Source organism: Biomphalaria glabrata, chromosome 9 (genome assembly GCF_947242115.1).
Source record: "Biomphalaria glabrata chromosome 9, xgBioGlab47.1, whole genome shotgun sequence".
NCBI lineage: Eukaryota > Metazoa > Mollusca > Gastropoda > Planorbidae > Biomphalaria > Biomphalaria glabrata.
The window spans coordinates 4,039,989-4,051,974 of NC_074719.1; the positions used below are offsets into that span (position 1 = coordinate 4,039,989).

General features: G+C 36.6%; 1 protein-coding gene across 19 annotated transcripts; it reads right to left on the reverse strand.

Annotated features, from left to right (window-relative positions):
• Positions 1 to 477: 477 nt before the first annotated feature.
• LOC106052403 (uncharacterized) lies at positions 478 to 11,753 on the reverse strand. Of its 19 annotated transcripts, none has more exons than XM_056040367.1 (6): positions 11,631 to 11,753; positions 10,493 to 10,709; positions 8,460 to 8,570; positions 6,329 to 6,409; positions 4,602 to 4,721; positions 478 to 4,160 (listed from the first exon to the last, which is right to left on the reverse strand). In XM_056040367.1, the coding sequence occupies exons 2-6, from the start codon at positions 10,501 to 10,503 to the stop codon at positions 2,207 to 2,209; spliced, it is 2,277 nt and encodes a 758-aa protein (XP_055896342.1). In that variant the 5' UTR covers positions 10,504 to 10,709; positions 11,631 to 11,753; the 3' UTR covers positions 478 to 2,206. The 19 variants fall into 19 exon arrangements, with proteins under 19 accessions (XP_055896342.1, XP_055896334.1, XP_055896339.1 ...); XM_056040359.1 differs by having other exon boundaries at positions 6,329 to 6,375; positions 10,493 to 10,572; positions 11,487 to 11,734; XM_056040364.1 differs by having other exon boundaries at positions 10,493 to 10,632; positions 11,523 to 11,733.
• Between the last annotated feature and the right edge of the window lie 233 nt (positions 11,754 to 11,986).

Below are 11,986 nucleotides of genomic sequence, written 5' to 3' on the forward strand. Positions count from 1 at the left end.
TCAAGCATATAATAATGTGGCCATGACCTACTCTAAAGAGAGCTAACTTTCTTAAACAAAACATTTCACTACAAGTAATATATAAACAAAATATGTTTCAAATAAAATTCTAATTTATGTTCAATTCATACATTAAAAAAGAAAACAAATTAGCCAGTAAGAGAAACGATCCCACTACATTTGCGAATTTGGAACAATGCTCTAACAATTTGGTTATTGGCCATATTAGTAAAGTAAGTAAATATTCCCTTTCAGACCTTACGATCTATAGGTCAGATGATGTTAAGGTCATCTGTTTCTTAGGCCAACGGTTAACGAACAGTGGCCATATTACTAAAGGTCAAACATAATAGTTCACTGACGAATCTTTCACGACAAATCGTTGCTATTACCGTTTTTGTAATTGTAGCACCGAACTGCTGGTAAACAACTAAACCGCTGTAGGCGTAATATACTTGAAAAACCTGAATAACTTCCTTGTGAACAATACTAAATATAAGTTTATTTATAGGCCTAATATGGACAAAATCAAGTTAATATGAAATCAAGTAAATGTAGTAGACTTTAGTAATATTATTTCTTAATTTAAAAAAATACAGCTCACTACAATGACATAACTTTTCAGTTTCACGTTCTGGAGTTGTCTCCCCTAAGACCAACTGACGGCTATGCCACCTATATTGCATCATTCACATCCAATCGCTAACCTCTTCCCGCCGTCACACACACACACAGACACACTCCATAACAATCCTTAACCCGACAAAAGGTTCATAGACAACCTTTTCACTGACAACTGAATCACCGACATTTTGTTCATGGCAAATAATAATAATAATAATCTTTATTGTCCGTAAGGAAATATGTCTTACAATTTGTGCATTACATCAAACAAAACAAAAATGGTTCACACGACAAATGGCTCCCTAACAGTTGGTTCACCAACAAATCATTCACCCACAAATCCACATTAATTTTGAGTAAAAAAAAAATATCGTTCTCCTTAACCGTCCTTCAATCCCAAAGAAGGTAACGCTATAACAATTTTAGAAGTTGCTGTGGTTAAATTGAAGTCATTATTTTAAATGGTGTAAAATTTGAGATCGACTATGCATTATCATACATCAGAGCCGGCCTTAGATAATTAGAGGCCTTAGGCGAAGTGGGATCCACAATTACAGATGACCTGTCTCTAGAAGAGGAGATAAAAAAAAACGCATAGGGAAGGCTGCCTCGACCTTCGCTAGACTCAGGCCAAGAGTTTTGGAAAACCATAAGCTAACTACGGTGACCAAAATGGAAGTCTACAAGGCATGCGTTATGAGTACACTGCTGTATGGCAGTGAATCATGGACCACCTACGCAAAGCAAAAGAGAAAACTGAACTCATTCCATTTGAGATGTCTCCGTAGCATCTTGAATGTCACATGGAAAGAAAAAGTGTGCAATACTGAGATCATTGCGCGATCAGGTATTCCCAGCATCTTTACAGCCCTCAGACAACGCCGTTTGCGCTGGCTTGGACATGTTCGCCGGATGGAGGACAATCGCATCCCGAAAGTCATCCTCTACGGTCAACTCGCGACTGGCACAAGAAAAACTGGTCGCCCCCACCTCCGTTACATAGATGTAATAAAACGTGACCTCAAATCAGTGAACATCAATACTGACAATTGGGAAGACATAGCTCTAGACCGCAACAGATGGAGAGAGACAGTGACCAAGAAAGCTATGGACAGTGAAAGTACATGTGTCTCAGCTCAGGAAGAAAAAAAAACGTACAATCCGAAAAATGGCCAGCTCCTCTACCACCGAAGCAAAAGCCACCCTAACCTGCGCTATCTGTGGATGGGAGTGTCTCTCCAAAGTAGGGCTCCACAGCCACATGAGGAAGTGTGCTCTGAGATGATCCATAGTCGTTCTACGACTGAAGGAGGCCAATACAATAGGCGAAGTGAATTCGGTGGCCTCAAATGAGATAGAAAAATACAAATATTTAATAGCGAAACAAAAACTAAACTGCAATTTACTAAAAAAAAAACAAAAAAACTCAAACAACAGCAATAAGGACAAGTTTTGCTATTTCTGCCCTAAAAAAAAATGGTTTTGAGTCTGTGCCAGGTCAAGTCGGCTGCTTAGTTTGCCCTTGCCCAACAGGGACATATTAGCATATATCATAAAACTATAGTTTATATAGAATTGATAATCAACTCAGCAATGGTAAATATCTTTCACAAGCAAACGTTCTTCCTTCTTTATTTTTCGCATTGCGAAGCCATTTAAACGGATGTATAAAAATCTCATTTCTAGCATCAAAAAAAGTCCATGGCTTTTGTCTGTCGTTATTCCAAAGCCCATGTCCTTCAAACAAATACTTTTCCTCAAAAGGATTCTTCAGTCCCATGTAAATATTCCCAACTACTAACTCCACCATACAGTTATGCCTTCGAAATATTTCAGTGATTGTAATATACTCATTCTGTAAAATTTGTGGGACGTAAAAAATATCAGTTGCACCGTAAATTACAAAGTTGGGCTTCAGGTTACCTTCCAAGTTTTTGAGAAATCTTTCTGCGAATGTCGTAAAATTAACTCGCGGGTATTTCTCTAACTGCTCCTCAACGGTAAGATTCAAAGCAGTTTTTAATTCCCCAATAACTTTTTCAACTGCTCTCTGACCTCTGATGGAATTCCAGTGAGGCCATTTACTTTTAGGATCTTTTTTATATAGCTCTTTAAAATGCACCTTAGAGAAGATACTCATTTCTGTCCTAGGGAGTGCAACAATGTTCCAAGTATTCAGAAGGACATCGTCTCCTATCTGGAGATAGCCTTGAACTGGTAGACCAAGCTTCATGGCGCCAGCAGTGCATTCATAGAAAAATTCCCAGCCATGAGCTACACCTTCTATGGAAGTAACGTAATTAAATCCCTCTCTATCCGTGTACGTCTGAAAGGCTTCTACTGAGGGCACACAGTAAACGATAAACTTAAAATACTGTCTGTGTAAAAACTCATTAAAACCAAGAGAAGGAAACAAGCTGTTATAATTTATTACTATAATTAGCAATATATCGTCTATCACAGGATTAGTCATTTTCTGTATTGCGTGCAAGTTCATTGTTACATTAAGTCCACATAATGATACTATGTCTTTTGAAACTATTTTCTCTAAATCACTAGTAATATTGTTGAACATTTTTAAATGCTGAGGAATACGATAAACCGTTTTAGTGATAGTTCTTGGATGTAATAACTTTTTTGGCGTAAACTTTGTAAGATCATCTATCCAAGAAGAGATAAGTACTTTCATGTTAGTCAAATCTTTCAATGGAAGACAGTCCTTCATGATGCAAATGGTTACGTTCTTCAGTATATCATTACAGCATTCATCGTTTGGGTTACAAGAGGACATGTTAGTACAGTTAGAACTAGAAACACAACTTGTATTTAAACTCTGCTTACTAGCATCGGCGACGTATGCACAGTCGTAAGGTTGATTGTGTGTAGATACGTAATAGAAAGACGTCAAAAGTTGAGAACCTTTGATCATTTCGTTTAATAATCTTGTCCTGAAAGCTTTCTTCTCTTCTAAATTTAACTCTGGTGGAATAAAAAGCAACTTGAAGACATCCTCAAAGAAAACTGTAGGTCCAGTGCTGAATGAGGCTGCAGTTGAATTTCTAATAAAAACTGGAGTAGTATTTACAACTGTAGGGCGGCTTACATTGCCTTGAGTGTATTTTAAGCAAGTCGAGGTAGAGACAGTTACACCTTGTCTTATAGACACCGAGCTCCAGTCTACTATAGAGTAAATATCAGAGTTTCTGAGTTCAGATATGTTTCTAGCTGTGTTGATTCTACCTAGAGACCAAAATTCTTTGGGAAAGGCTTCGGTCAGACCAAAATGATGAAAAGGATTAAACAAGCCCGCACCCTCGTACATCAATCCAGATTGGTGTGCATCATTAATGTGAAATGTTCCAGTGATGTTTTCAACTAAAGCGTCGCACTCGGTATCTAGAATTACCTTGGCGCCATTTTCTATAGCAAATAAATATCCAGTCAATTTGGATGATGTGTTGATAAATGTAAAAGTTGAAAAATGACTTGATGACTGTTGAAGATAATCTCTGGTGATTTGATAACACTTGGGAGGACTGAAAGAAATGTTTAAAATATGTTAGTTAGGGTTAGCGTTAATCTTATCTTATCTTACATTTGTAATGTCTAAATTATGTTTGAAGTAGTCACACATCTTGTTGGAATGATACGGGTGAAAAAAAAAATTAAAATGCATTCCAAACAAAAAAAAAAAAGGGACAACAATCTTAATAAATTAAATGGGTGGGGGGAGAATGAGCTAGAGCTGGGGCTTTGAGAGTAAGAAAGTTGGATTGTGCGGTTTGCGCGATGGGCTGTCGTTCATTCGTTTATCACGATGACCCCGGATTCAAACCCTGCCAGCTGCCTTCACCCGGTTACCCTGCGGGAGTTTTTTACTAGGAAGTAGACGAAGGGACAATCAAAACATGTGAAACATTTTACAAACGTAAAATCTAGCTGAAAAAGTTAAATGTTGACAGACACCTTTAACCTACCTACATCCAATAATGTCTTTTTCGACATCAACGAAAATAGCGACACTCCAATCATCTTGTTTGGTTATCAGAGTTACATCCACACAAGGTGTAGAGACGTCATCTAGTACGACCCAGTTTCTGGTTATGGAAATATATTTTATATGCAATTTATGAAGTATTTATCATCATAACGTCGGTTAATGGCTTGCAAAAACCAATGAGAAATATTTTAGCTCCTTAGTATGATTTTACTTAAATTCTTTATGCAAAAATATTCCTAGATTTAACAAATCGTACAAATACGCAAGATGAGTAGTTGTAGGTAACTCTGCTGAAAAGTAAAGGCGGTCGGTCGTTGTGCTTGCCAAATGACAGCGCGTTAACCGTGGGCCATAGAAATAGATGACCCTTACATCATCTGCCCCATAGATCGCAAGGAATGAAAAGGGAACTTTACTATAAATGCTCATTGAGTCTCAATCACATGATTCGTATACGACTTGAGTGACTTCACTGAATAGGCACGATTTACTTAGTCTTGACGCTTTTTAAACTTTTTTTATTACAGTCATAGACAACACTACCATCAAAGGCGTCTCCGTTGAGTAGCGGATTGTTTATACCTGTCGACATGGTAGCTATCTGGTCATCGGTCTTGTTCATCACAGTATCAGACAATTCATCAGTCTTGTTCAGTGAGGTAATGGTACCTATCTTTTTAATCATGGTACAGATCTGTTCGTTGACCTCTTTCAGCACGGCACTCATGACCTCTCTGATATCTGGTTCTACCTCAAAAAGGTAGGTCTCGGGATCCTCCCCTTCATCAACCAGGTTCTGTCTAAGACTGGCTCTCATCTTCTCTTTGTCAAGTAGATCCTCTGCTCCCTGGCTCGGAGCTAAGTTCATCTAGCTTCCTAAGCGTTGTCATTCTTATCCTTTTGTTGAGCTGCCTAAATCCCACTTCTGACACCAATTGTTGTAACTTTAGGTTAGGCACTCAACGAAAAGGCATGCAACTCAACACAGTTTAACAGGATATAATAGTTATGTTTATTCACTAGGGTAAACACATAACATCCTTCAGCTTCCTCAGAGTCTTACTATTAAGTATACCAGTCCTTTGATACTTAACCCGAATGTGGACCAACGACAGCCTTCCCCGCTTCGCTCCAGGACTTCAACCTTCAGGCAGCACAAAAGTTGGCCTCTTAGTTTCCCAAACATTCACTCTTCACAATCCCTGATGCACTGTTATTCTCTCTATCTTAGTGTCTTCCTGTTTACGTTCACTAGTGCGCTAGTGCTCACCTCAAGCAATGTTGCAAGGCAGGGTTACAACAATATGCTAAATCATTGGTTTTCCTGGCTGACTCAAGCAACCCATTCCATTAAAAGATAAGAGAAAGCAGAACGGTTAGAGAGGCACTTACTTAATGTGGAAAGCTCTTGCTTCCTCCTAATACATTCTCAAAAACGCGATTTGTATATAAATATACCATGATCCATCATTTAAAATATAAATCTCCTTTCATTAAATATCGGATGTGACAGCGCTATATAAATTATTGTAATAATTTTTATCATTAATGACTTCATACTAAGCATAAGTTTGCCATTAATTATAATAGTATAAAAAATTGATTTAGATCTAGATTTATTTTTTAATTAAATAATTTTTTTGTAAGTCTTAAGTATAGTATTTTTAGATCTATGTTATTAAAAATAAACACAAAGAAACTTACTTTTTCTTTTCAAATCGCAGAAAGTAGAGCTTCATACCCATATTGAGCTGTGAATAAGTTGGGTGGTTTGCAATTTCACGGCTGTAAGTATGTGTTAAAGTTAATTTCTATTCAGTATTGTTAAAGAGCTAATTGTCGCGCCTATATTTTTTAATTTTTTTTTTTGCTGCGTTATATCAATGTTTTCTAACTTAACCTCTCCCATCCCTTTTTTTTGGTTGAATTTCATTGGAAGTATTAAAAGACGGGGGAGGGAAGGAGCAAAAAAAAAATAATTGGGAGTGCCTTCAAAGGCCCATGCCGACCAGCAAAATGATTAGGCCAAACACAACCTCGAAGACATCAAAGCAGTCCATGCCGCTCGTGCATAGGAGAAAGAACGGTCTAACGTTTTGCAAATGATAATACGTACAGTGTATAGTGTGTTTTTTTTTTGTTGATATTCTTGTTGAATTTCAAACAAAATAAATTGTAATAAGAATTAAAAAAAACAACAACAAGAAAACGTGTTCGGGCCTTTCTGTCTTGCTGCTGTCACTTTTTTTTTTTAAAGTTGTCTGCATTAAATATTTTTTGTTCTTTAGTCGCGGCTAGACCGGCCCATTTGGTACCGGCCCACCGGGCATTTGCCCGTTTGCCCATATAGCCAGTCCGCCCCTGAGAGTTGGGTGGACTCAGGGGCACCCTAAATTCCCGTAATTAAAAATACCAGTCTTCCCCGAGATTCTAACCAACGACCTCAGGCTCAGAAGCCATGCAATTAACCACTCAGCCACCGCGCCCCCACACTGCAGAACTAATCGCACCGTAACTTCATTACTGTGGCTGACGTCTTCTACCAGGAGAGCATTGCGTCTTTCCCTGCACATTTTAAACCAGCTGTACGCACGTTTATGCATAGGGTTAGGGTTTACTGGGCGTTAGGGCTTGGATTTGGAAAAAAATCGCCCCCCCCTCACTCCAAAGTTCTGGATCCGCTAGTGGATCGAGACCAATCGATACAGAAGGCCTTAACACTGACCTGCAAAGTCATAACCTGTGGGCAGTTTAGACCAATAGCTCGTTGCCACGTCACACGTCTGTACGACGTGGAAACGCGCTATTGGTTCAAAACTGCCCACATGTTGTGATGTTTTATGTCAGTGTTGAGGCCTATAAAGAATGGCCTTTTTGGTACTTTTTCCTGTATGACTCCGATTAACGATGAAGTGGATAACACGGTCGGTAATGAGACGTTTTGAGTCTAGGACAAAGATGTCCAGACGCTATCCTTCTATTAGTTTTCTCTGATGAGCTCTAAATCTAGACACTCTTTGATTTAGTCTTGGTCTTTTGTAATCTTCCATTTTCTTATTTTTATATATATATAATGTCAACGTCTTCGATTCCGAAGATTAAGGATGAGTGCAGTGTTTCACGTGGCTACACAAACCCAGTTTTAGACCTGCATATTTGACCACATCTGATGCAGACAAAGCCGTTGTCCGCCGGGGGTATATGGCCTATTGAATTTTTACGTTTTCTGCGCCTGTAATTTTTTTTTCTGCAAGAAGGAAGGGGCCTTATCAAAATGCCTGCAAAGGACTTCAATTTACTTATTAAGCATGATGAACATCCGCAGGAGTAAAGCTGTTTTAAGCTTTGTAAAAACGACGTAGGCCTACCGCCATAGACATAAATAAATATAGACTGGCCGATTAAAGAGTTTTATGAAACGAAACTTTGTGACTTTCAATTTAGTGTACTTTATTATACAGCATTTATGAGCAGTATAAAAGATAAGTATTCATATCTATTTCAGCCATAACCTATATTAAAAGTATTACAATAGTTTTGTTTAATCTCTAAGAATGAAGATCATGCAACTTTTTCATAATTCGGAAATCCGAATACAATAGATATACATGTTTTCAAGTTACATGAAGTTACTTCCTTCGGCCAGTCTATATTTATTTATGTCTATACCTACCGCTTAAAGTAAATTAATGGTGGAATAAATTAAATCCACAAAAAAATCTTGATTAATTTCCCAATAGAGTGTATCTAATAATTTAAGTCTTTTCACAATCAAACTCTCTGCTTCTTTTTATTTAAAGACAAGTTAATGAAAATATTGGATTGGAATACTTACGTTGTAACTAATATATTTTTTGGAGAACCGATGGAAAGATCTAGAAACACAGAGCTGTATAGAAAAAAAGTTATGCTCAGGACCATCAATGCTTGAAGAACTTGTAACATCCTAGATAATTTCAATATGTTAAACGTATCATTATTTGCTGAAGTGAACACACATTTAATGAAATTGTTATAAAACAGATTCCTGAAAAGTTATTCATTTATACATTACCATAAGAAAAACAACGATTTATTAAAGTCTTCGTCACATTGTTTCGTTGTCCTTTGTTACAAACTGATATATATGGCCTCCTTCAGTCGCGAAGCGACTATGGATCATCTTAATGAGATGAATGCCTGGGCATTAGCTGTGGTCGGAACGATGTCGACCACACATCAGTTCCCCCCCTCTCCACGCAGCTGATGTGTTTGTAAAAAAAAAATGTTTTACATGTTTCGGATGTTCCTTCAAAGTTGAAGATAATTACTTCCTAGTCCAAACCTCCCGCAGGACGACGGGGGATGGGAGCGGGCAGGGTTTAAACCCTGGACCATCAATAAATCTGAACGACAGTCCAGCGCGCAAAACGCACGACCAGGCAGCCATATAAGTTGGACATAATTTAAACAACAATTAATAAGTAGGTTTTCATATTATCTCGTGAACTGCAGTGCTTTAGTATAATTAGAAATAACTAAACTAAAGGAGTTTTTTTTTTCGAAAATGTTTTTTTCTTTCTTTGAGGATTTGAATAAGAGATTGACACTTTATAAAACAATTAGATCAATTAGATATTCATTATAAAACATCATTTAGGCCAGGCTCGCATTTAATTTCACATTCACTTTTACCTATCCTTTGGTCTGTCGGACCACTGAGGCTAGACACAAGATCCGTCAACCTTCTTTCTCCATTCTTCTCTGTCATTTGTCTTTGATAGAATTTCATTCTGATGCTCTTTCTGAAAATATTGATACCTGCCTTTTTACCTGCCTGAGTGGACCACTTCGGGGGCCGATTTTGAGTTTGTGTTTCCACACAAACTGTCTTTGTAACCTTGCTATTTTTAATTTGTGGTAATTGTTTTTTATTTTCTGTCTATTGAACTCTGTAAAACTGTACAATAATATCAATATAGGTCTATTTTATAACGCTTATTAACTAACTCTATATTTTGGCGATCGTATTTTCGACCACTTTTACTAATCCAATCCTCATGAAATTTTGCATAGGAGCTCACGCTCGATGACAAAACATCACTTAGTCCAAAAAAAAAGTATATTTTTATTCCATTGAGGTCGAGAAATTTGGTAGTCAAAAGGTAAAAACCTCCTATTAGACGTGGCGATTAACAAGGGTGTCGTGTGGCCAGCACAGTGTCAAACCGCATTTAATTTTCACTTTAGCCAACGTATGTCAGATACCCATAACAGTTTGCTGGACTCAGAGGATTCATAAGAATCCTGAAAATCAAAAGCCCTGTCATCACCAAGATTTAAAACCAAGAGCCCACGGGAGATTAATCTTCCACACCTATTCTTGGATCAAGTTGAAACTTTAAACGACTAGTTATTATACCCAGTTATTTTTTATTTTTTTTTGTGTAAAAAAAAATAAATAGGTGCGGTACTCAGTGAGGGAATGTCTAACTTTTAACTACTAATAAATTAAAAATAATATTTAAAATTCAAGAAAAGTAATAATTTTTTCCCCACATTGAAAAAGGTGCCGGTACGCCGTACCGGTGCGTACCGTCACACAAAAAAAGCACTTATTATATGTAACAAAACATGAATCAGTTAAAAATCAACAAATTAGTGTATTAATTATTGGATATTCAGTATTTTGTTTGATATCAGATATGTAAAATAGCTTCTACATTATTGAAAGATATAGCTCTAAGTGAGGATTTCTTTATCTTGTTTTTTCAAAAGGATTTCTGTTATATTTTGCTTGTTTTTAAATTAGAGCTAAAAATATTCTTAGTTAGCGAAATAAAACATTATGACAAACATTGCAACGTAAACACAATGATACAAATTTACCTTCGCCTCATGATGAATGCTATTTAATAGCACTGTTAGATTTTTCCAAAGCTTTTGACAAAGTTCATCACCATAGTTTGCTTAAAAAATTATAATATTTTGGCATTGATGGTCCATTGCATCAGTGGATTAGGGATTTTCTGATAGGGAGAGATCTAAATCAACACCAATAACAGTAAACTCAGGTGTACCTCAAGGAACAGTCTTAGGTCCACTACTATTTTTAATTTACATAAACGATTTATCAAATTGCATTAGTTCAGGAACAAAAGTCAGATTATTCGCAGAAGATTGCATAATATATAGAACAATAAAAACAACAGAAGATAGAGAAATTTTACAAATGGAATCAGATGAATTACAGAAATGGGAATCAAATTGGAGCATGTCTTTTCACCCAAAAAATATGTCAGTTGTTAAGATTAACAAAAAAAACCACCTAAAAACAAATAAATTCCACTTATCTTATTCATGGCAAACCAGTAACACAGACTAAAAACGCAAAATAAGAGGTGTTATAATAAATGAAAAACTGTCATGGAATCCCAATATTGATTTAAATTTATCAAAAAATCAAACAAAGCATTAGGGTTTATTAAAAGATCAAATAAGAACATAAAACTAAAATGTTATTTAACCTTGGTTAGGCCAATAATGAAATATGCATCCTCTGTTTGGGACCCCTCAACTCAAGAAAACATTAAGAAACTGGAACAGACACAAAATAGAGCAGTGAGATTCATAATAAACGAATACTCACATTTGACTAGAGTAACACCTTAAGTAAAATCACTAAATTTAGAAAGCCTTCAGGACAGAAGACTCAAAAGTAAAGTAGCAATTGTACATAAAACACTGAACCATAATCTTCTAATACAAAAACAAGGACGTAATCATCTTCATTTTTGAAGTAACGTGTGTATTATTTAAGAAAAGATAAAAAGACAACTTAAAAAAACTAATCTCATACTAATGTCGATTGTTTACATATCACCTAGTGTAACACATGAATGCTGCATAATGTTATAACCATGTTTCGGATGTTTTGTCAAGGTGTTAATGGTTGATGTGTTGATAAATGTTGATGTTGGCCGCGAGTTAGAACTAGACACATTCAACAGAACAGTTAATAGATTACGAAAGAAAGTTGATTATTTATCCGAACTCCTTTTGGAAACATTTTGTAAAGACGAAATGGAGGGATCAGGAAGCGACTTCCATTCCCAAGGATTGATTATAATAATCAGTGGTCTTCAACCTTTTCTGGCCTACCGCCCACTTTTCGTATTTATTTCTTGTATAAAATCAGCCAGCATCCCCCCCCCCTCTAAGAAAAACACTTATAAAGAAGAGTGAGAAGGCAAATTTGCATCAAATAGGCTTTTATTTATTAATTTGTATGTTTCATCAACACTTATTCCGCATGTGAGACGACCGCATGCCCAAGTCGATCTTCTTTTGCGAGCTTAGAGGAGGACGGCGTTACAGAGGTGC

Bases quoted from the DNA above. Each gene is read 5' to 3' on its own strand.
- LOC106052403 (XM_056040359.1), bottom strand. From the start codon at position 11,511: ATGCAGCATTCATGTGTTACACTAG. The intron at 6,376-8,459 runs GTAAGTATTCCA...ACTTATTCACAG, and splicing joins AAAAATATATTAGTTACAAC to CTCAATATGGGTATGAAGCT. The intron at 4,722-6,328 runs GTAAGTTTCTTT...TTCCATAACCAG, and splicing joins CTGCGATTTGAAAAGAAAAA to AAACTGGGTCGTACTAGATG.